The sequence below is a fragment of the Fistularia commersonii genome, chromosome 34, assembly GCF_037954325.1.
Source record: "Fistularia commersonii isolate RoL2024-O1a breed Wild chromosome 34, RoL_Fcom_v1.0, whole genome shotgun sequence".
Taxonomy (NCBI): domain Eukaryota; kingdom Metazoa; phylum Chordata; class Actinopteri; order Syngnathiformes; family Fistulariidae; genus Fistularia; species Fistularia commersonii.
The window spans coordinates 10,375,280-10,400,712 of record NC_141317.1 but is presented as its reverse complement, the minus strand read 5'-3'; the positions used below and the strand labels follow the sequence as shown (position 1 = coordinate 10,400,712).

At 52.5% G+C, this 25,433-nt stretch overlaps 1 protein-coding gene across 1 annotated transcript in view; it reads left to right on the top strand.

The window, feature by feature from the left end:
• The window catches only part of LOC147214581 (cadherin-4-like), a 227,971-nt gene that overhangs the window by 84,431 nt on the left and 118,107 nt on the right, over positions 1–25,433 (top strand). Inside the window, exon 3 of the mRNA XM_086141303.1 lies at positions 6,870–6,893. Coding sequence (XP_085997429.1) covers positions 6,870–6,893 — 24 coding nt within the window. The remainder of the gene's footprint in view (positions 1–6,869; positions 6,894–25,433) is intronic.

The following is a 25,433-nucleotide window of genomic DNA, read 5'->3' as shown; positions in this document are numbered from 1 at the left end:
TTCATTCCCGGGGAGAACATGGAGAACATGGAGAACATGGAGATCATGGAGATCATGGAGACTCCACACAGACAGGAATCTGAGCGAGGACCTCCTCACTGTGAGGATACTCACATGTAAACACTTATGTTTATATGACATTATTGTTCAGGGTACTGAAATGCACTTTAAGATAAGCTAGAGATCCCCATAGGAGAAATTCAGTTACAATGTTAATATAAATACAATTAAAAGACAATTAGAAAATCGAAAAAGACATCCAGAAATAACTACAGCAGAGAGAACAACAACAACAACATCAAGAACGGGGAAAAGAGTGGCCATGCTATCAAGGAGAGTGTGCAGCACCTTTTTTTACATGCTAACACTATCGTTGATTGTAGCTGGGCGTTAGATGTATGAAATGTATGAACGGGATGAGCTTTGCAGCTGCTGAGGAGATTCCAGAGCATTAGCGTAGCGTAGCGTAGCGGGGTGGGGGGGGGGGGCAGGGGGTCAGGTCTGCATTATGTAAAAAGGGGCGCTCTTTAACTAATGTGTCTTTTTGAATGCTATAAGCAGACTAGCCCGAGCTTAGCCGCGCATCAGGATTCACCGCCATGAACGCCATCAAAATATAGAATATTACCTCGGCTTCTGCAGCACAGCCAGAAGGTCCCTGGTTGGATTCCCTTCTGGATCCATGTGTGTCTGCGTGGGGTTCTTCAGGGTTCCTCAGGGTTCTCCAGGTTCCTCCCACTGTCCAAAAACATCCCCGAGACCAAACCTTGTCCAGACGTGTGAATGAGTGGGTGAACGGTTGTCATGTGTGAGTGAATGGATGAATGAGTGGCTCAACACAGTTTATAAGATCAACTTTATCGATCCCCATAGGAGGAACTGTTTTGTCACAGCAGCGAAACAGTTCAACAAATATGAATCTCAAGAGAGACAATTAGAAGACAGTTAGAAAATAGCAAAAGAATATTTAATGAATATTGCAATTGAATATTGTTTATTGTTCCGCTGCTCTTTGTGAAGACGAGAAACAATGCCAGCCGGGCGACGGCGGGAAAAAAAGACGGGGACGATAAAGGAACAATCATGGCGAAGAAAACGGAGCGAGAGGGCGGCCGGTGGAACCGCCGCACCAGGAAGTAAGACGGCTTAGCGAGGAAGTCGGTGGCGCGCAGGTTAATGGGAGGAAGGAAGGCGGCGCCGCCTCCTCGCCACGGTTTGATCTTCAGGTGGCGGCGATGACTGATGGAAGGCCGTCCTCGGCGAAGGTCACAGCGAAGCCCCTTCCGTTACAAATTGCTCCCCCGCCCAACCCAGGTGGCTTTGTCAATGCAGGGACAGGAGAGATTAAGCGCTGTAAGAAATGACAGATGTGAACGTTCATAGGTGGGGATTTATCTTATCACACACAATTATATTTACCTTTCGACGCCGATTGTGTCACGCTGGCATTTCATTTAAAAAAAAACACAAACCGAAACATCTCGTCGCGACGCCCTCCTCTTTTTTTAACAACAGATGTTTCAGGTTTAATCTTTAAAAAGCGTCAGTGATTTGATGACCCCCCTTAAACAGAGTGAAGGATCGCTTTTTCTTCAAATCAGGCTAAGAAGGATTTTAGTCATCATTGTGATTGTTTTTTTTTTTTTTTGTTTATTTTTTTAACCAGACGGATCAAACCACGGCGGCGATTGTGTAACTGTTTGTCATCAAATGGTGCGTCCCGGAGCGGTGGGGGGGGGGGGGGGGGGCTAATTTGTATTTGGGAACCGACTCCGGACGGCCGGTCTGAGTTTACTCTGCACAGATTGCCACGAGTCTGCGGGACAGCGGCCCGCCGTCCCTCCGGTCCGATCCGTTCATCTGGCGCTCGCCCCGCCCGGGAAGCTCGGAAGGGGTCGCGTCCCCGGGCGGGGCCGGGACGCCGGCGGCCGGGCCACCTCGCCGCCCGGCCTCTGATATCCGCTCAAGAACCATCTGCCGGCTCTCCGGCGCCGTGGCGGTGCCCCTTCTCGCTTCCGACCTCTCCTCGGAGAGCCCGCTGGGGCGCCGAGCCATTAGCAAACCCATTACGGGGATTTTGATCAGCGTTTCAAAAGAAATGCAGCAAAGCGGACTTCTGTCAGCCTTGCGGGGACGGCGTCTGGCCGACACGCTCTGGCGGTCCGACGGGAAGGACTCCGGCCTCTTCGGACCCGCGGTTGGGAATGTGTTCATTGGGCCGTCGAGCCGCGTGGAAGTATCGCTCGTCCTTCCGAAGGTATTTGCGGTGTTTGTGTCGTGTCATAACAAACACACGACAGTTTAATATGGATAAAAAAAAAAAAAAAATCCGACCTTTTCTGCACCGAGCTCCTGCGAAACAGTAACCTCTGTACGCTCTTGTACGTAAAACAAAAAGTAAAAAAAATTAAAATTAAAATGACACGTGGCTCGACGGCGTATTTTCATAAGGACTATTTGGGGACGTGACGTGGGACGGTGAACGCCGTGCTTCTACCAGCCGAAGGAACGCAGAAGAAGAAGCACGGCGGTAAATCTCCCCGTAAATGTTTTCATTGGCGTGAAAAGCCCACCGCCGTCTCCTGCGCCGCCTCTTTCTTTGGACGTCCTCCGCCCAACGTTTGTTTTTGGAACCGTGACGTGAACCCCGCTCTGCTTCCGGTGGACGCGTTGCTTCGCAGCCATGGCGACGTGACGTTTGACCACTACGGAAACGGACCCGTTTACATCCAAAGAGCCCGAACGAGCCTTTTCCCTGGATGTTTGCGGCGAGCCTAATTGGACACGAACCTTCCAAATGAAGGCTCGGGGTTTATTTATATATTAAACGCAGCGCTCTACTAACGCTTCCTCTCGGAGCCATCTTGCGTCGTTCCCTTCAAGAGTCAGCGAGTACATGCCTTTCAGAAGGTAAGCGTAATGGGCCAAATATGCAGCTTGCAGCAGTTGCTCGACTTCATGTCGGGCGCCAGCCCCTCAGCAGGCCCCGATAACAGTTGGTTAATGGGTAATGTGCCACACAAGAGTGATGCCGCACTTACTGTTTTCATTTTGTTGCTGCAGTGCTGTAATTAATCCAGCTGAACCCTTTGTGCTCACAAAATAAATGCTTTCCATTTTCATTAATAGACAACTCATTAGTGCATAATGAGCACGAAGGCAGTACTCCCAACTCTGGCTGTGCGGGAGCTAGCACATGAGCATGCGCTAAAGGCAGCTAATTAAAATGTAGGCTTTTGTTTTGTTTTGTTTTTTTCGCCACTTCCTCCTCGGAAAGAGCCCGAGCACACGCTTTTAATGAACCTTCGCATGCAATAGCAACATGCCAGCGGACCGAACGCAACGCAAACACTGGCACTGATGTGTCGTGCAGGATCCGACCGAATCGAAGATTCTCGGTTCTCCTTCTACGGCTGAGATATAAGGCAACTCAATAGTTCTTCTCTCCCGGTAAAGTAAACCTTTCTTGATCCCTATTGTGGATACACGTAGCGGCGCTTCTGCCCCCCAAACACAAGGTCCCCGCTCGGATTCCTTTCTGGGGGGTTCCTCCGGGTTCTCCGGGTTCCTCCCAGGAAGCTCACCGGGAGCTCCTGAGCCCCTCTCTGCAGGACAGGCACTTTGCTGGAAAGTGCTCCATAAAAATATTTATCATTATTGTTATATCGGTAGATTGACCGTTCTCTGCCTGGATTTCAGAATGAAAGTGTAGAAAGCCACCGGCTTTAAACCCCCCCCAGGTGAAACACAGCAAACCGCGATATGGATCGGAAGGCAGCGACCGTCTGCCGGTCTGCACGTCGACCTTTGGCCGTCAGCTAACACGCAATCAGGACGGATGTTCTGCTACATCTTGCTCTCCCTTTGAAGTCGCGCCAATGAAGGAAATATCAGTTTCAGGGTGCGGAGGGTCAGCATGTAGCAGCTCCGCGGCGGGCCGGGCCGGCTTTTGCAGCACACTCCCAAACTGTACTTTCATTTCTTTTATCTTATTCTTTCCCTTCCGGCCGCTCCCTTCACGGGTCACGGCAGCCAATCGTCTCCCTCTCCTCTGCAGCCTCACACCAACTAAACTTCCCGCCCTCTCCCCCTCCATCCATAAACCTTCTCTCCGGTCGTCCCGGAAAGTTCAAACGTCAGCGTCCTTCTACCCGGATCCTCCAGAACATCTACCATGTGCTTTCCCTCTGCTGGACTCCAATCCTGACAAGCTCAACCTCTTCAACCTCTCCCTTACATCTTCTGCCCCTCTCCTCTCATTGGCCGATACTCTTGTCGTGCACACGGCCTCTGTGTCTAAATGAGCTTTTGGGGTTTTCACAAGGCCTCTCCATGCAGAACGGCGTTGCACCTGGGCGCTGCGGTGGTTAGCTTCCAGGCCTGCGGTCGCATCATAACTCATGTGGGCCTCATAGGTTTGTTACGATAAATGACGCGCCGTCGGAGTCCATCTGTGAGCGCGATCGAGAGACGGCCGGCTAATTGTTTTATAGCGGCGGCGTGCAAATGTGCTTGTAGCGCCCAAAGACATGCCGCGTTTGTTTTCCGGCGCACTCCTTCAGGCGGACATGCATGGACTTCCCGCCGGCCCTCAGGCCCGCGTCCTTGCGGCGCCTTCGAGGTGACCGCGCGGTTTTGGTCCGTCCTGATGAAGTGATGATAAGCTGTAAGGACCCCCGGGTTCATGACGGGGGGATAAAATCGAACCCAATTTCTGTCTGTAATTAAAAGTATTCCCGGAGTGGACGGTTAGAGGGCCACAACTTTTAAGGGGTCAATAAGAGACAGATTTCCAATAGCGGTCTAATTCAATAAGCCCTGGATGTAAACATTGTAAAGTATCGGAGGTGATTTCTCTCGCAGCTGTCAGACACTTCCAGCAGTGAGTTGGGAGTTAGCATGCATCCGCCCGGCTACATGTCTGGATAAACTCAGCAACTCATTCCTTCATCCGTTCATAACTGCATTGCTCATCCTGCGCCGGAGGCAGCCCATCCCAGCCGGGATCATCCTGGATCATCACGTACGGAGACGATTCACCCTCTCATTGGCAGGTCACGTAGAGCCGTGCGACCATTCACTCTCTCGCTCACGACATCTAAAGACCTACAACCATCACGCCCTCTGGACAATCTTGGGACCAATATTTGGGGGTTCCAAAAAATTTCTACTGCATGTTCTTGGACGGTGGGAGGAACCCTGAAGAACTGGAAGGGAACCCACGCAGACACGGGGAGAACATGGGAAGGCCTCCGGTCAGAATCCAACCACGGACCTTCTGGCTGTGAGGCCCAAATGCTAACTGCTAACAGGACCGTGATACGTGTATCCGCTCATTGTCGATCAGTGTATTATCGTTGTGCTGATGTTGACGACCGTCAGAAAAACGCCGCAAACCATCTTCACGTCTTCGAAAACGTGCAGCAAAGTCAGGTCGACGCACAGCTGCGTTTTCCGAGAATCCCCTTTTCAATTCAACACAAATTAAAAGCGATAAGTATCACATCGGGAGGAGCTGCTCTTCTTTAGAGACCAAACACAATGCTGAGGTCGACGGTGCTGAGATGCGGCGCTGAGCGCGTGGCGGCGCACACTTGCTCAAAGTCTCCACCACAAAGGGGGAAGAAACAAAGGAAGATTTAGCGTCTTTGCTAAAACCCACCAGACCGTTTGCGCGCAGGTGTGCCCATTCTTCATGCCGACACGCCGCCAATGTTGGAAGAACCTGTTCATTAGTTACAAAGTGCGGGAAGCGTTCTTAATCAAGATGAAGCCGTCACCTGTTCTCGGGGTTCTACATTTTGATTCACACATGTGACAGATGGCGTCTCGCTGGCGTTAAAGTGGCGCCGGCTATCAGTCACGGTACAAAGCATTCTGAGCAACACAGACCTTTTTTTATATTTTCTCACTCCTGTGTTTGTTGACGGAGGACGCTGCGTTCGAAGGGTCGCCGAAGGATCCCTTCTGTGATCGGAACCTGGCGCGTTCGGTCGTCTCCTGGTAAACCTTCGCCGTGGTTTTGGACGAGACCGCAGAGCCCGAAGGTGGACCGAGCGCGCAGAAGCCTCCGGTCGGAATCCAACCGAGGACCTCGGAGGCGCTCGCCTCTGCCGAGCGCCTCGACAGAGAACTTCCCGATTATCCGTGACGCACCGAATCCGGCAATCGGAGAAAACTTTGGATGTTTGGATCCGACGATTCCACGCTCGCTCACGGTTCGGCGGGTAAAAGTACAAAGTCTTGGAAAAACTCCTGCGTCCATCAATCTGGGGTAGAAATGAAACAAAGAGCTCCCTGGGTAGCTCTCCCGTAAACGGTTCTGTGAGAGCGCTGTGATTCATTTGCGGTGGTTTTCTCGGCGCAGATATACCCGCCTCAATTGTTTAGGGAGAAAGGCGAGAAGGAGAGCGGCACTACATCATCTTCCGAGCGGCAGAAATACCTCGTGGGCTCTGAGTAAACGCGCTTCTCCGAGGATTTGATTTGGTTTGTCTCACCCATCTTACTTAGAGCCGCTCCCGCTAAATTGCTAAAGAGATCAAGGGTTCTCGGGAGTCCGGCGACCCTCGTCTCTGCACTCCGAGCTTCTCCCGGCGGCGTGTTTGCTCAGCCTCCCCTCGCACAGGTTCCTCCCCGGGAGAAGAGCTTCGCCGCGTGTTTTCGTACGTCTGTTTGCATTGGAAGTCACGCCTAAGCTCGCACGTGCGGAGATCGGGATTCCTCGCCGTTGCGAGATTAAGGCCTCCTGCCGAACCAGAACGACACCCGCTGTTTATTTACCCCCTTTTGTTTTCGGGTTCTTTCTTTTGTTTCTTGTGTTTGTGAGCAACATATCTAACGTTCCCTCCGTCTCCTTTCATCAACAGATACCACAGCGGCGTCGCAGAAAGGTAAGACGACGCTCACTCGCTCAATCAGTAACCTGTGGATCCTCGTACAATTTCAGACGTGTGTGTGTGTGTGTTTGCTGTCAGTGTTTTGTTGTTTTTTTTGTTTTTTTTTTTATGCAAACGGGATGAAAACATTTCACAATTTCCTTGATGTCGATATTGGATGTTTCCGAGACAGAGCAAGTCGTTTGATTACAGAGTCAATCATCGGCGCCCGGTGACACCTGAACTAAATTATCCCGCTGTTTCCGCAGCGTTTGCAAGCTTCAATCTGTGTTTTTTGCACCTGCAAGTGGTTTCCTCCGGTGCGTGTTTGTCATGGGATGGGGAGCGGGCGCCGATCATACAGTAAATGCTCATTTTTAATCATTCGGTGGCGGTCAAACATCACGGGGCGCGCGCCGCCCTGGCCGTGCATGTTCAGCACTACCTCCACTAGATGGTGGGATGCGGTGGTGCTTTACCCTCTGAGACGCAGGCAAAGTGTGTGTCGCCGTTCAATCAACGGCCACATGTACGCGGAGAGTTCTTCTACCGACAGCAGGTTGTCTTCTTCTATTCGTTCCCTCACGACGTCTGATGGCGCGGCTCTGTTCTCCGCACGTGGTCGCTCCCAAAAGAACGAACAGGATTACGCCGTGACTTAACGCGGCGGACGGACAGACGGCTTCGTCCGGATGCGGATTTTGCGTTGAGCACACATGAGCCTCACCGTGGATCCTCCAGGATGGGATTCGATTGATTTTGGCAAGAAAACGGGGTGGAAAGAGGAATTGTCCACTTAGCTTTAGCGGTACGTCCCTCGGGCGTCCTCGGCTCCCCTCCTCGTCCAACCCCGACTCGCGCTTCCCACGTAGGAGTGGTAAGAGTAGGTGCTTCGCAGCCGGTGATTACAGAGCGGGAGCTGACCATCAACATGTAGGACTCCCCGCCGTTTCCATTGAAACTTCTCCGAGGCTTCCCACCGCGGTCGCCGGAGCGTTGATGTTGTTTTTGTGTGAGCGCTCACCGGCACCAAACACAAGCCGTTGTCAGGCGGGTCCGAGATGATAAAGTACAACATTCCGTCTTTGCGGATTGAGAGTTTTGAAAGCGCGGCTGTGCTTCTGCCTCCCGAAGCAACACTTTCTGTAGATACACTGCAACAGGCACCGATGGAGTGTATCTGTGTGACGGTGTGTCCTTATAGTACTGTCACACACACACACACACACCTGGCGGTGAGACGCTTGTATGTGATGGCTTCCTGATGTACTGCGTTGTCAGATGGGCCTATAAAGGTAAGTGATGTGGGTTGCCCGAGAAGCGCTCTTTGATAGATGTTGAAGCGAAGCAGAGGTTGGCGTGGACTACATCATTCCCCCCCGCCGCCGCGCTCGCATACGTCTCTGAATGAGAGGGAGATAAATAAGGCCGAGTCACCCCGACAGCAGATGAATACTCACTTTTGTTACCTTGCGTGTCCATCTGGACGCCGGGCTCTCCGGCAATTTATACGTCGTGCGGTATCTCCGGTCGGGGCGGGCGCGTTTAGAAAACGTTCAGCGTCGTCCCCGGAGTTTGTCTCAGAGAAAAAAAATAACCCGTTTTACACTCGGAATAATAGATCACGGTGAAGCCGCGACACGGCCGCCGTTACCGGGCAGCCGCGGGCCTCGGGTGCAGATAATGTACATAAACAATCCGCCGTTGCGCGGGCGTATTAGCCAATGCTGCTACGTATGTGCACTTTGTTTATTCGCCGGTGTGATTTTCTGCATCTGTCCGGGTGTGAAAGACGGAGAAGGTGCGATGCTTTATGCGCGGCGAGACGGCCCGTGCATCGATATCGCACATCCGCCGGTGTTTTCTAAACGTGTTGGAAGGACCCGCGGCAGAACGTCTGCATGTGCGAACCCATTCTTTGGTTCTCTGCATCCAATCACGAGCCGGGTGTCCGATGACACAAAACAAACCAGAACCGCCCTTTCCTGCAGCACAGAACCTCCGACGGGATGCTGCTTCCTTCTGAAAGACGGAGAGCGAGCGAGCGGGACTCCGATAGCGACGGAGGGGGTTCGAGGCTCCGATGACATCATGCTTATCGTATCGATAGCGCAAACGGCTACATGCTAATGGTTGACATGATGCAGAAATAGCTTCCTTCTTGATGCCAATGCAGCATAAGTGTTTTTATCCGTGACAAATCCTTTCAACAAGTGTCCTATTCTTCAATCTGTCCAAAAATGAGAAGGAGAATCATGTATTTATTTCTTTTGGCATTCCAACGGATGTTTGTAACCTTTCTAGCACTGTTTTCTCCGCGCCTGTTTTTATTCGTGGGGTCAAATATGAAAAAAATGACCCGACAATTAGCCATTTATGAGAGACGAGATGAGATGAGAACAACTTTATTTATCCCGAAGGAAATTGTCGTGACAGAGTTTCAAGCAAAAAACATACAATAAAAGATAATAGTAGGAAGGAGGGAGAATAAGAAATACAATAAGATATAAATTGTCAAGGTTAAGGCTATCAGTGTTTTAAGGTCTCAAGTACAAAGGTTTGAAGATTCCCTGCGGCTGAGGGAAGAGGAATTAAAAAGTTATTGAACCCGGTCCGGCCCGAAGCTGGACGCCGTCGTGGAAAATGGAGATGGGAGCCACGGAGTCGGCAGGAAGCCGCAGTCCAGTCCTGGTTGAGGTTTTCCTCGGTTGCATCCATGCTGTTGTAAAATACGGTTTCACCATCTTCTTCTCCTTTGGGCTCCTTTGGAACCTCCTGCTCCATCTGACCTTCTCCTCTCTCACCATCTCCTCTTTCCCTCCGTCCATAAACCTGCTGCCTGGCAGCTCCAGAAGCGGCTTCCTTCCACCCGGAGCTTCACGTGTGCGCGTCCAGACACGGCAACAGCTTTAACATGCAAAGGAAAGAAAAATGGCGGCCGGCGTGCTGGACGGCGCCCCGCCTGCCGGGAAATGAGAGCGGCGGTGGGACTCGGGGCGAAGATACGAGGTTACCGCCGTGACGTCCCGGATTCAGCACCTCCCTCTCTGCCAAATGAAGTGTATTTATGGTGGGCGTGCTGGGAAAACAGTCTCCGGGAGACGTCCCTTTCATTTCATTTTCCAAACGCCGGCAATAAATTTCATCAAATGGGCCGCGTCGAATCGCAGTGGCGCCCGCCGCCGTGGGTCGGGGGCCGCCCCTCCCCCCCCCCGCGGCCCGTGGGCGTACTTAAGCAGCCGGGAGCCTCCGCCGGCGGTGATGCGAAGTCCTCCTGCAGAGGTGGAAACCACGGGAGGGGGGAGCAGGTGTGCACGTGTGCGTTTGTTCTCAGGAAGATGGGGACGTGCACGCGAGGAGCTCCGGAGTCTCGGCTCTCGGAGAAGCCGGCTGTGGACGTGCCGGTGTGCTAATTGATTAGCGGGCCACAGGAGTTAATTGATTGCCGCGCTCCTTTGCCTTTGCTTCTTTTTCTTGCATTTGCAAATCCTCCCCTTCACTTCAACCGCCGCTTTGAGCTTCATCCTCCTCCCGCCGGCCGTAACCCGCGGTTCACACGCTCCGCGCCCTCTCGTTTCTCACTTTCTCATCCCTTGTTCTCGGCCCCGGCGCCTCTCGCCTCTCCGTCCGAACACCCCTCCCTCCCCGGCGTTCCTTACGTCTCGCCGCCCGGTTCCCGTTCGGCCGATCTTCCCCTTTCCTCTTCGCGTTTATCACTTCGCAGGTTAAGCCGGGCGTGAGCGCGAGCTAAAGCAGCTTAGCGTTAGCAGCGCGGGCTAATGAAGTCAGGGCCCCGTCTTCCACCGACGAGGATCAGCGGCGCTACTTTGTGAACGCCTGTCAGCGTTTAATGATTAGATGAAACGTTCAGACGCCCGCCAGGAGGACACGGGACGGCTGATTTGCGGTAATACCCAACCGCCGCTTTTCTCTTAACCGGACCGGCGCGCATTTATGCGCGGGCACGCCTCCACGCGTGGCGTGGAAAACCGCCGGCGTCGATTTCGCGGCTCAAAAACAAGTCGCCGGCTGTGCGACCGGGTTCGGAGCGTTGCGGGGGAGAGATCTCGCCGTTGATTTACAGGAAGCGGAGGACGATGGGGCGCCGGCAGAAGCCCTACCAGGGACCGTAAACTAACTTTCCGCCTGATATTCAAGGTCCGTGCCGAGATCCATGGATTTTCACCGCTTCTCACTTATGAAGGAAGAAAAAAAAAATCAATGAAAAGACCGATGTCTAATAACCTTACTTCTCAACATGAAAAATGAATCTCATCTATTTCAGACGACGTGTCCTTTAATTATCCGGACTTCACCGGAGAATCCATATTTATAAACCTAAGAGTTAGAGGGCGGTTGTGTATCTGTATATTAGTGTGAGCGCGAGGGTGAAAGGTTGCGTGTCTGTTTGTGACATGTGAACGAGAGGGTGAAAGCCGAACTCTGCCCGGCGACCAATGACGGGACGGTCGCCGCGCAGGATAAGCAGCACGGATAATGCATGACGGGCCGACGGGCGGCGAATAAATCGGCTATAACGGTCAGCGATTTAGCGACAGGCCGAGTATCTCACGCCGTCCGGTTCCCGGGGTGTGTCAGACGTTCTCATCCAAACTCAGAAAGCAGGTGTGTGACGGGTGTGTTCTCCGAGGTACGATGGGAGTGAGCTGGAAAGCCGTGGTCGTCAAGGTAAGGCATGTTTTTTTAAGGCCAGGACTGATAAATTAAGCGACAACGGCGCTAATTGAGTAAACAATCTGGCTATTAGTCAGAATAAAATGGGTCCTAGGAGGGGCTCTTTTCGGTTCCCAATTAGCTTCCTAATTTAGCCCCCATTATCTCATTTACATGCCAACTTAGGTCCGCAAATGGAAATTATTCTTCTTCTCAACGCGGCTCCCGAGGCGGCGGCGTCCCGGCGTCCCGAAGCGCCTCCGGGTTTTCTCCCGGGTTGCGCTTCGTCGGTCGTCCCGCTCACCTTCCCGGTCATGTGGTCACGGCGGGAGTCAACCTCCACGCTCCTCTACGACCGCTGCACTTCTTACCGTTTGCAAAGGTGGCGCTCGATGAAAGTCCATATTTGTGGAGGAGCCGTGCGTTCGCGTGCGTTCACGGCCAAAACAAACACACTCTTGCACGCATGTCCAAAGTTGTACACGGTATAAATAATTGAACGGCGGGGTGGAGTGTGTTTGACGCCTTCCAGCCACACGCGGATAACCAAGGCCGTGTTATTAGTGTGTCCATTATGATAATGGCGCTAATGCTGTCATAAGCCCAATGCATAATTTAGATGCGGTGGCCGCCCTCTGAAGCCGTCGCGGTTTGGTAACTTAAGTCATTTAATTAAAGGTTAGCGTGTCTGGCCGTAAATAATGGCGTCCAAATAAGAAGCAAATCTCTTAGTTTGAGCAGAAAAACAAAATGGATGTTTTTCCCGACGCCATTCCGAGAAGCCCGTCGGTGGCAGATAATAACAATAGAGCGGCCATAATGCGATCTACGCCGCTATTAAGGCGCTAATAAATCCGATGGCCGCCGACTCTCCGACACCAAAGTTAATCAGAGTATGATGAGCTCGCGGCCTCGTTCAGACACGAGATAATAAAGCGTGAGCTGACATCAAGCAGGGGTGTGAGTGATGATGTGTGAGCCTTCCTGCCCCGGGCTCATATAAACAAGGTAATGTAATTAAAAGTGCATCTCGCGTCCTTTATGATTCCTCGGCCGGAGGAGCGTCCTCCCTCCGGTGACGTGGCGACGCAAGTCTTTCCCTCCGATGTTTTCCCGCCAATCGGCGGAAGAAAAATTCGCATCGTCTCATCGGCTTTTTTTAAACGCAACAAGGTTAATCGCCGTGATTCCTGACGCGGGATATTCCGTCCTCGGGGGGGTCGCGACGCAGAGCACGCGTCCACAAATAACAACGGCGGATAATAAAAAGACAAATCTTCCGTGACAGTTGGAAGTAATGAAAGCGTGCGGCTCACGGGGCCGCGGTGAGTCAAGCCCCGCCCCCACCGAGTTGATTTCCGTGGTACTTCTCGATTGACTCGATTTACAAGCTGGTGCGTCGTTATATCCGAAGTGTATTTGTGTGTGTGTGTGTGTGTGTGTATTCATTCTTAAGGTGGCACGGTAGCAGTGGCTCTCACGGTCCCTGGTTGGATTCCCTGCGTGGCTGGGGTTCCTCAGGGTTCCTCAGGGTTCTCCAGGTTCCTCCAACCGTCCAAACACATGCAGGAGGTTCCTCGGAGATCCTACGTTGAGAATGAGAGGGTGAATGTTTGCAGTCACGACATTAACTGCATGAATGAAATGTTTTTAACCAATGCAGTTTGGTGTGTTTTCAGCCGCAGTGTGTGTGTGTGTGTGTGTGTGTGTTCTGCACGGCGCATCAGTAATTGCTGAATGAGTATGTCGGAAAATGTCAAGGCTTGTTTTCCGCTGAGCGCCGGTCATCTTTCTCCGGATACCCGTGATGAGAGCCGTGATTACTTTTTTAAATGTATTTATTTCCGTCCGTTCCCCCCCGGCGGCGGCGGACGTCTCGGCGGGAGAGAGGCCGTTATTAAGCCAAGAGCCCCGTAGATGTCGCCTCCCTCGCGTCAACTAATAAGGTTGACGATGAGATTTAAATGCCAGCGGAGGACACGGTGACGCACGGCGGAGGCCCGACCGGCTTAATTGAAATACCTGGCGAAAGGTGGCGGGGCCGGCGGCGTCACCTCGCCGGCCGAGAGGAGCTTCTCCTCCCCGTAACGAGCTGCGAGTCTCTTCATTACCGTTGGCCGGAGGACGGCGCGTGTTGTTTACCGGACTAAATCCTCACACATGCCGCTTGTATCCGCGGCCTCGGCATACCGCGGCCGCTAACAAGCCCGCGGGGGTTATTTGAGCGCATCCTGAGCGGACCCTTCGCCCCGAGGACGAGCTTTCAGGGCGCTCACAAAGGCTGCCTGGATGCATTGCAGTCACGCTTGTTGATATAATAGTATTTGGTCTCGCTCCCGTAGACGACCTCAACTCGAAAACGTCTCCCGAAGGGAATCCGAAGCGCAAGCGTCCCACCGTGCAGGTCCTATTTTAATTATTCAACAGCTTGTTATTAAATAACGGCTCTTGCCACATTTCTTCGGCGGCTCATACGTCTTGAGCGCCGGTAGGGACGAGACGCCGCGGGTGGGGCTCGAAGCTCGACGGGACCGCCATTGACGGGGAGCGGGTGGCATATTGCGCCCAGCAGGACCACTCCCGTCCATTTAGGCCTTCTGGGCAGAAGGAATTGGCCGGTCGGATTGGCTCGGCAAGGTGAGACACAGGGTGGCGGAGAGGGAGTAGAGGAGTTTATTAATCGTCGCCGCGGGGGCCTCGCGCCGCGTCCGGCTTGAAAGCTGCTGCTAAAACGACCGAGTCTGTTTGGCATGCCTCGCGTACCTTCGCGAACCCCTTGCGGTACAATAACAATCGACGCTTCGGCGCTCGCCGCTTCCCTCTGATGATTTGCTCTCGGCGTGAGACCTGGAGCGGACCCCTTGGTGAGACGGCATTCCGACTTAATGAGCTTCATCTGGGGAAAGGCTAACTCCTCGTAGGCCTTTCAAAGCGCCTCTCCGGGTCCCCTTTCTTCGGAGTAGCGATGACGGGTTGACGGAGCAGGCGAACGACACGAAGGGTACGGCGCTCCTCCCGTCGTGCGAGGCGGCAGCGGCGGCGAGCTTTTGCTTTCCTGCTCGATCCGGCGCCCTCCGCTCGCTGCTCGATAGCTTCTTTAGCATCTTTTGATGGAGGGGTATAAGAGAGGAGTCCTCAGACTGGACACCCAGTACACCGAGGACCAACATCTGAAGGAAACGTCCCGAAGTAGCGCCGCGATCGACCTCCTGGTCACGACGCCAAGCTCGCCACGCCGATGGGTGAAAAAGCCGAGGGAGGTTCGCTAAGAAACCCGCAGACCGACAGGAGAAACGAGCAGAAACAAAGTTCTTCGGCATCAGCGAGCGCCGAGTCTCACCAGCGGGTAATAAATGGCACATTACATCGCAGATTGTCGTTTGAAGTAGAAACGCCTTTCTTTTTAACATCTGAGCGAGGACGCGCCGAACCCGCATAATGAAATAAACACGATTTCCGACTCTGGAGTCGCGGCGCTCTCAAGTCTCGACAGCAGCTCAAAGGCTCGTCACCGCCGCCGAGACAGACGAGTGTTTTAAAACCAAAGAAAGTAAATAAGAGCAGAGAGACGGTTAAAAGAGGGGGAGGGGGGGCGGGACCAGCGACAGACTGTCGAAGACACGTACCTTTTATTCTTTGCTCCGGCTGGTTCGCTTCTGTCCGCGAGATGGATCCCGTCCAAGAGTTGACTAGCACACTTCAGATGCAGAGCCTGTTCAAAGCTGACACCTAAGAGGAGGCCAAAAAATAGACCGCGTGCATTGGCAAGAAAATAATATCCTCAAACGCACAACTTCTTCTTTATCTTCATTTATTCTTGAGATCTTCGGAAAAGTGGAGATGAATTCAGTTGCCTCCAGTTCATGGTCGCTTTCGGTGCACAATTATATTCTCTACATGTGTATAAACCTGTAAACCCGCCACCTCAATTAATGTATAGCATTATGTGTTAGCGATGTGAGAGACGCATAGATAGCTAGATGGATAGACAGATAGATGGATAGGCTAATACATATTTACATATATATGTATACATACATATATTTAGACATATGACAACGACCAAAAGACAGGAGGCAGAGCTGGAGGTGGCAGAGATGAAGATGTTGAGGTTCTCTTTGGGAGCGACCAGGATGGAGAGGATCAGGAATGAGTCTATCAGAGGAACAGCACATGTTAGATGTTTTGGAGAGAAGGTCAGAGAAGCCAGACTGAGATGGTTGGGTCATGGACAGAGGAGGGATAGAGAATATATTGGTAGACGGATGCTGGAATTGGAGCTGCCAGGCAAGAGGTCTGGAGGAAGACCAAAGAGAAGATTTATGGACGTAGTGAGAGAAGATATGAAGGTCGTTGGTGTGAGAGAGGAGGATCCAGAGAATAGGGTGAGATGGAGAAAGTGGACTCGCCGTGGCGACACCTGAAGGGAAAAGCCGAAAGAAGAAGACGAAGAAGAAGAAGAAGAAGAAGACGAAGAAGAAGAAGAAGAAGAAGAAGAAGAAGAAGAAGAAGAAGAAGAAGAAGAAGAAGAAGAAGAAGAAGAAGAAGAAGAAGAAGAAGAAGAAGAAGAAGAAGAAGAAGAAGAAGAAGAAGAAGAATATGTATGTATAATCCCAAGTCCCTGTAGACTACGGAGGCTATTTTGCAGTTAGCTAAATCTTGCTAAATCTTGCCAAATCTTGCTTATTTACCTTTGCATTTAAACAAACGTTCAACAGTGCGCAACTTCCCTTTCCGATAAATTCAATAAATTTCAGTAAATGGAACAAATTCAGATTCTTTAATTCAAATGCAAGACATTCATGGTCTTCCTGTTTGCCTCACGTGACTGTTCAGATACAACGGAGGGTTTATCATCAGTCGATGCAACCGCTACTCGGACCCTGCAGCTTAGCATACTTCCTAGAACCAGGACGGGAAACGTCCTCCGTCAATCAGAACCTCAAAAGACCCAAATACCAAAGTAAGCAAAGTGAGGATGCTGAAACATTCATCTTCCTGCAGAAATCAAGATAACAAAACGACATCGCTTTCCAGTGGAGCCTGTTTACCGGGGAGCGGGCCTCTTCACCTCGGCGTTGAGCGAGCCCGGGCGGAATATCTCATGCTAATTCCAAGAACAAATCAGCTCTCGGCCATCAATAATTCATGCGGAGATCTCTGAAAAGTAAACACTGCTTAGCCCATTAAGAGCGTCGCCACAATGGAGTGCACGTTGCCCGTAGCTTCATGTATAGAAGGTCCATATCCCGGTGCAGAAGGCCCGGCGCTTTGTACGGGAATGCTACGCTCATTAGAGCTCATGCTAGTCCTCGCGGAAGTATGGCGGATATTACCTGGAGCGGCATTAGCATGGAAGTGATGTGAAGATAAGGAGGAGAGGGGGGCAATTAGAGTGACACCCGTTGCCGGGGTGTGTTTTGATCTTCCCTGTCAGCTTTGTTTCTCTGCACTTAAGACAAATGGAGGATGTGCGCTCTGGCTCGGCGGGTAAACGCACGCCGCTCCATAGCTAAAGAGCGTCACGCTCCCGCCGCACGTTTTTTTTTTTGCTTTTTTTTTTCCCTTCATTTTCTGGGGCAGCGGAATCATCTTTCCCACCTGTTTACCCCGAAACCGGCGCTTCCTGGCTCGTCTTTCATGTCTGTTTTCAAAGCGCCTGTGATACCGAGGCTACGGGGAGTTCCTGCTTGTGCGCTGTGTTTACAGAGATTGTGGCGACTTTCTGACTCCGACGCGACTTCCGACCCGCGCGGTGAAAGCCGGGGAGGCGTCCCTTCTTCAGTCGGAGATGCTAATTAGATAAAGTGGTTCCGACTCTCCGTGGCATTACATCTGTTTCTCCCTCTCTTTCCTTTTGCAGAACTCTAGTGATGATCCACTTTTTTCTGGGACCCGACGGTGAACTGTAGTCATGCTATTTACCTTTTTATTATTCCGGTTGTACTTTATCACGTTCCGTGCTTTGTCTCTTTGGCGCGGCAGGGAGTTTCCCCGGTCGGTTTCCCGCAGGAGGCCCTCCTGCGATGGTTTCCCATCGAATCGGTGACACTCGTAAGACTTTACATGACGACGTTATTTTGTGTGTATGTAAAGTGTTGGCGCTCACCGGTTAGCATTAGCGCACACGTTTGCTCACATCTACAGTCATCCCCGCAGCCACGGCTAACTCCATTAGCGAAGGCTAACCCTAACCCAAGGCAGAAGAGACCAATTAACGCCGCGGGCCGCCGCCAGGGGAGCACGTGGATCTGAGGAACGGGGGGTCGAGGGCCGGATCTGGACCGGCTCCGCTCGGATCCTCGCCGCCGTGGCCTCGGCCCGTTCCGTGGCATCAATTCCAAACGCACTCGTACGTGTTCCCATCGATCGTATTGCTCTCGTTTATTCTCGTCAGCGGGTCCAGCGGCTCCGCGGGCGACCGACCCTCTGCCGGTGCTCACCGACGCAACCGCCATTTATCCCTCCGTCTGCCGGCGATAGTGTGCACAAATATTCAATATGTTGCATTCGCCCTTTTTTTCCCCAGTGACTGTCACTCAGTCAGTCACAGACCAACCAATAGCATCGCAGATCACACACACACACACAAATCGGATTGGGTTTGAGGTCGTAGATAATGAATGAATGAATGAATGAATGAATGGCGATTTGTCTCCGTTGAGGTGTGCATGGGAGGATGACTTTGTCTGTAGAGTAGCGGTCGTGTCTCAATACCTGGGAGGATGAGCGGTATGGATGAATGAATGAATGAATTAATGAATGGATGGATGAATGAATGAATGGTTGGATGAATGAATGGATGAATTAATGAATGGATGGATGAATGAATGAATGGTTGGGTGAATGAATGGATGAATGAATGAATGAATGGGTGAATGGGTGAATGGATGAATGAATGAACGAATTGATGAATGAATGAATGGGGGAACGAATGAACAAATGGATGAATGAATGAATGAATGAATGAATGAATGAATGAATGAATGAATGAATGGGAGTCGCAGCGACTTCTCCTGTCTGACAGACCTGTGTTTTTCCTTCGCGGCCGAACCGTCGGCTGTCGTTCACGACTTGGCGCCACAATAACGAACGCCGCCGCCACGACCCTGAACTCCGGGACGAGTCCCTGATTCCGGCGCGAGCCGTGCAGATCCCGCACGGTCGGAGTCTCGTTTCCAGCGGGTGTTTTGACCGCGCCGCTCCCTGGTCAGGTATGCCGGTCCACGCTCCGCGGCCTTGTTACGGCGCCGAGGCCAAGGGATGTCACAGCCGGTTCTAAAACAAGGTACCAAATCTGAATTTCGTCTTTCCTCCTCCGCCGCTCATTTCCCTCTCCCCGCGAAACCCTGCGTCCTCCTCCTCCCCCGGGGACGGCCGCTGAGGAAACAGACCCTGCTCTCCGCACTCAGTAGGTAATAACTCGCTGTTCGGGCTCAGATAAAGAGCACCATTCATTAAATTGGCTGCTTTCTCTCTCTTTCTCTACGCGAGTGACACCGACCCCCCCGCCCCCCCGGCACGCCAGCCGTGAACTACATGGCTGGAGCCACAAGCGGGAGGACCGCCTCCTCCCGAGCTACCGCGTGGAGCTAAATGCCCTCCATACATCATGAGTGGAGGCCGTGCTTTAATTCCACTGGCTGAGAAACCCTTCTTTTCTCCGCGAGAAGGGGGTTTCCTGTGTGGCGTCTCCATGTTCTCCCCGTGTCTGCCTTGGTTCCTCCTGCAGTCCGAGCACATGCAGGAGCTTCAGTGGAGACCCTGCTTCCAGAGGGTGAATGGTTCCAGTCCTCCTGCCTCCCTGAGCGCAGGACAGGTGGAACAGATACCAATCAGCCTTCCGATGCTCTCGTAGTTTCTGTCCTCCAAACCTCCGTTTGCCACCAAACCTTCCCCTCCTTGTCCACATCTTCTTGTCGTGGCAACCGGACTTGAAGCTGTTTCCAGAGGCTTCTTCAGTTCTCATGACCTTTGTGGAGCTTCCCAATGTACCTGCCGGGGTACCGCGGGCGCGTCCTGGTGACGGCGGCTTGTAATGGAAATGGAGGAGCTGATGGTCAGAAGCTCGGTCTCAGGGGTTGTCATGCTGATGAGGTGTCCTTCATTGGATCAGAAGAGCTTCTTCATGAGATGACCTGGACTGGAATGTGAAAAGGTAAAGCTAAACAAAGGAGTGAAACCTGTTGGATCTCATGGACGGAGGCTCAGGTGGACGTTACCGAGGGCTGCTTCTGGTGGTGGATCTTTCCTGGTTCAGAAGGTCCTGGTCCTTCTTGGTGTTGATCTGCAAAACGTCTGGAAAAGGTTGCGTCTGAGGCTCCTCCTTTGTTCAGAGATGGATCTCCTGTTTTGACAAAGATGTCTTCTTTGACTCCTCTCTGGAACCCCGGCTCTTCTGTGGCCAGAATAAAAGAATGGACCTCGTCCCTCAGGTGGAGGTGGACTAGATCCTGAAGCGGTGGTCCTCCTGTGCGGGACCATCCATCGGTGCAGAGGTTGTTCGGTCTCTCTGACGGTGACGTCGTCACAATTCTCCTTCCAGCTTCCTCATGTTGAAATCCCTTTGCTGTCCGTCGCCTTCGACCGTCCTCTCCTTTTCCCCTTCGCTCAGACGTTCGCCGCAATCTCACGGGTCCGCGGGCGCCGGCGGTCGCCGACGCGTGCGGAGGCCGGCAGCACCGGCGGGTAATGTGTAGATCATTCATCCTGCGGACAGGTGTGTAATAGAGGCAGGATCAAGCGCAGGGACACCGGGGGGTCTTTAAGCATACGAGTCATTTTCATCAGGAATCGTTGAACCACATAACAAAAAAGAAGAAAAACACAACCCATCCGTTCCTCTCTTTGCTGGCTTCCCCCGCCTCTCTTTTCTATCTCTGCCTTGTTCTTCCCGCCCCTCTTTCCGTCTTCATTTCCCCGCCCCTCCCCGCCAGCTCGCCAGACGTCCGGATCGCCGCCGCCCAGGAACAGCGAGACGCCGTTCTTTGACTCGACCTCTTCCGGAAATGATAGTGCAGCGACTGCGGTGCGAAAAGAGAAATGAAAGGTGCATCGGAGCGAACCAAAAACACAGGCCGTCTTAAAAAAAGTGCGCGGCCCAGTTGGTACGATCCATTTCCAACCGGACGGCGATGGTGTGGAAATGAGTGAATGAGTTGCTTTCAGTTAAAAACACGCTAACGTTTATGCTAATGGGCTCAAGTTCCACCTCATAAACTGGAATGGATGGATGATGACCACACACACACACACACACACACACACATGCACTTTGACCCTGCACACTAGAGGAAATGATGATGTTGGAGACAAGGAAAATTGCTCATCAATCACGGCGGCGGATGATCAGGCGGCTCTCGGCTGGTAATAGTGATGTTCATGTGGATGATTACGGAGCGGCGAGCCGGAGAGTGAAACGCCGCGCCGTGCGCATTTACAGCGCGGGGGGAAGTCTTTCCTTTTCCGACGCCTGCCGCGTTAATATCCGCGTGGCGTTACGTCTTCCTGGACGTGGCGGCGGTTCTGAAGTGCGATGAAGAGGAGGGTGGAGGCAGAAGAGGCTGTGCTCTGCAGGGCGGCGTTTCCACTCCACCGCTATAGAAATGATGCATAACTCCACAGTATGCCCTTTAATTGCTGCTATTAATATCAGTTAAACTTTTAATACCTATTTATTAAAACTTAAACTTTTTTTGGGGGGGGGGGGCTAATCTGAGTAGAATTATGACCCCCCCCCCCCCCGGCGCGCTCTATAAAAAGGCTCAAGCATAAATTGTTAATGTCCTACCACCTCTTCTGGCTCCGAGAAGATTTGTTAAAGGGGAAATACCGCGTTCCATGTTTCTCCTGGAAGTTCTGGAGCACCTTCACGGTGCGAATGGATTGCCGAACGGAAGCCCGACGTGCACGGCGGCCTGATTGGGCTGTTTATATCATTAAAGTCCCGTCGTCTTTGGATGATGTGTGGAAGCAAACGCCCGAGTCCTTATCTGCACAGAAGGGCAAGGGGAGGATGGGGGGGTTATTTGAAATCCCTCATCCAGTTATTCTCTGTTATTAAATTTAATTACACTCGGACGCCGGGAAAAAAAATAAAAATAAAAACATTTCCTCTGACACCGGGTTATCGGCGCTTTATGGTTTTATCTGAAGGCTTTTTTTTTTTTGCGTGTATATTTTTTAAATTCATCAGGAGCGCCGGCGGCCTCAGAGTCCTTCATTATACGAATGAAGAGATAAAGAAATATACATTTAAACTGGATTAAATCCCGATGAATCACTCAAAGGCGGAGAGTTTAAGATTAATGGCGACTGACGTGGCTTTGGCTCTGCTGGTGGAGCGCCATCTGTGTGTGACGGGGTGAACGCTCGAATGCCTTTATCTGACGGGCCAACGAGGGGTCAGTACTTGTATGTCTCAGTTCGGGACTCTCCGACGGGTACAGTTTGATCCCCGACTCCTCCCGTCTGCACGCCGGTGGTCTGGTTAGCGCCTTGCATGGCCGCTCTGCCGTCATGGGTGTGTGAAGGGTTGGTTGTCCTTATATGGTGAGTGAATGAAGGGGGCCACACTTGTATGTCTTTGTGTAATGCACGAATGAGAGGGTCAATAGTTGTATGTCTCTGTACGGGACTCTCTGATGCATATGGTCCAGTTCCTACCTCGCGTGGAAGCTCTGTCGCCGTGGCCCGTGTGAATGGCTGAACGTCTGTATGTCTTTATATGGTGAGTGAAGGAGGGGGGCAATAGTTGTACGTCTTTGTACGGGACTCCGATGCATACGGTTCGAGTCTGCGCGCCACTGGCCCCCGTCGTTGTTACCATCAAACTGCTAACTGATAGGCCGGGTACTTAGCGTGGACGCTGCTTCTGTCACACTAATCTAGCATAGCATTGGTAGAAGAAGACCTCGAGGTGAAGCTAATTTGCATTAGGCCGCCTCCGACGGCAGCTAGCGGTGGCTCTCTGCTGCTCCCAGCTTCCCGCTCATGGCTGTCGGAGGGCAGCGCTCCGGCCGGGCGATAGACTCCATCTCCCATAAAGGGCATCGGCTGTTTGGAAAACAAGAGTTGATGAAAACTAGCGCTTCGGTTTGGGAATGGATTTTTCTTTCCAGGTGCATTTGCATCTGGCAGTCACCCCGTCCTCCCCCCCGTCCGCTATCCTTGAGCGACCCTCGGCCCTCCGCCCCGTAGCTTCCCGCAGCGACCCCCTGCTCCACCATCTCCAGCCCACGGGTCCAACCGGCGAGTGTGAAATGAAGCCTGTATAATTAAATATTAAGAGCCTGCTGATGAGGGGATTGAGGCTGAGGGTGGGACCAGGAGCGCCGCGCAGCATCCTCTGCCCTACTTCTTACCGCTAATGTCCCCCGGGAATTATTCATGTATCCGCTAACCGGCACCGGCACCCAAGGAGGCGCAGGGGTCGCCGTGCGCTGTGCCAGAGTGGCGCTAAGTGCACCGGGGTCAACCGGCTTGAATAGCAATTCTTTTTATGGAGGGGGGGGGGGTTCTTAGTGCAGGGAGGCTTTCATTTTTAATCATCTAATCAGAGGCTGCCCTAATGAGTTACCCTGACGGGGGGGGCGGCAGCTTTGAGCCGTCATGACGACAATAAGGAGCTGATGAGCGGGGGGGCGGGCGTGCACGATTCTTGCAAAATACATCTGCGTCATCCTCGTGGTCTACACCGGCGACGGAGCCTATCCTGGCTGTGATTGGCCGGGAGGCGGAGTTCACCGCGGACCAATCACAGAGCCCCATATAGAGACATGTTCACCCTGAATCCCATGATCCTCCAGCGTGTTTTGGACTGCGGGAAGAACCCGGAGAATCCGGAGGAACCTCCTGCAGACACGGGGGAAGGTGGAGACCCCGGGCAGGCGGGCGATCACCGGAGGAACCCGTCAATAATGCATTCTCGTCCAGATGCCTTCCAGCGCTTCAACCCACCTTCAACTCTGTGAAAGCGTTGGAAGCTCTGTGAGATTCATGAAGATAACCTTGGTCCGGAGGAGCCTCCCCACCACCCGGACGGGAGATGGCTGCTCCGGATCGTTTGTTTGCCGAGGCATTATCGCAGACAATCCACCTAATCTCCACAATTAGACTCCATTAAACCGGGATTTATCCCGCATCCGAGCGATGCGATCGGCGGAGAGCGCGGCGGCGTTTTATCTTCCCCGTGTATCGCCGTGATGGCCGACCACGTCGCATTTTGGACGAAGCGTACGGAGTACGTGGTTCACTTGAGACGGGCTGTGCATTTGCTGCAGAGAGAGCGTTTACTTCTGTTTATCTATTCTCCCAGATAGGATATTCCAGATTCCTCCTCTGGTGCCGATGGCGGCCCGGGCTTTGTTCGGCGTGCGTGCCGGAGCGTTTCTCCGCCCGTCAGCGTCGGGCTTTTGAAAACCGGCCACGGACAACGCCTCCTCCCTTCAGTCCTCCCCGTGAGACGCCACGTTCAGAATGAACGCATGGCGCGGCTCTAAGAAGGCCGCGAAGCAATTAGGGCCCTCCGCCGCCCCGGGTGTGTCAGCTCCGGTAAATAAAGCTCCCTGCAGCCAGCGGCCCCCCCGGCCCCCCCGGCCCCCCCGCCAGCCGTGGAATCCTCCGCCCATGGAATCCAAATGGATGAACGCCTACTAACCTTAACCCTCCCTTCCACTCCTGCTCGGGTGAATCACACAACCCAGTAGACAGAGTGGGAGGCGAAGAGAGTGTGTGTGTTTTCAAGTGGAGCGTCTGATCTTCCATCTTGATGTGGCTTCCCAGTGAGGCTAATGGTCCCTGTGTTATCTGCATCTCAAGCAGCGAGTGCAAGGTTAACCAACCTCCATCATCTACGCCGCCGCAAACCTGCTCCTGCCTCTTTATTCCCCCGGACTTTCCTGTTTATTCCTTCTTAAAAAGGCTCCGACAATTTGGCAGCGGATGCTCTTCCACGCGCTCATTATTATCCCAATCGTCGCTATTTCCCGGTAAAAGGCTCGTCTAGAAGATTCGGCCCATCGGCGACGGAGAACGGCGACGGCGGGAATAATTTGGCGAGATGCGAGACGGAGATTTGAGGAGTTGGGCTTCGGCACCGACCTTCATCCGGCGTGCGGTCGGGGGAAGAACCTTGATAGAACGTAGGCGGCGACCCGCTCTCGTAAACATATCTGGAAAGGAAAACAGCGAATCTGAAGGCTGGACACAAAGAAAATAAGTCAAAGTTTATTGTCAACGCTGTCATGCGATCACACATTGAAATAGCGATGCTCTTAAGATCCTCGGTGCAAAAGTACAAAAAAATCTAAATCATTCGTCACAGAAAAGGATTTTCCCCGAGTTGGTTTTGCTTCAAGTGCAATTTTCTTTTGCTTTGTGTTTAAAGTGACAGTAGAACTGAGGTGCAAATGCAAGAAAGAAAGGAAGTGATGAAGGAAATGATGCTGGTCTTTACATGGCTCGTAAATGAACAGGTGAATGTTTCTACGCCGCCCCGGATTGGCTGGCGCCCGGGCCGCCGGCGGGCCGCCCACGAGCCGGAGTCCTGCACGAGACGTGCGGAGAATGAATGAACGAAGGAAGCAAACTTGACGATGACTCACCTCCAGCATCGGGAGGATTTTTCGCTCATCTAATCCAGACGGACAAACACGCACGGCGACCTCCTGACGCCATCGGATAGCAGACGTTTTATATAAATATATACACGGCTCCAAAAATACACGAAAATAAACACATCCTAGATCTGAATGAATGAAATATTCTTATCAAATACTTTGTTCTAGCATAGTTGAACGTGCTGACACACAAGTGGTCGATGAAACCCGGTGTGTGAAGCCGCGGAGGTCTGGGGTCGGAGTGGAAAAACACACTCCTGCT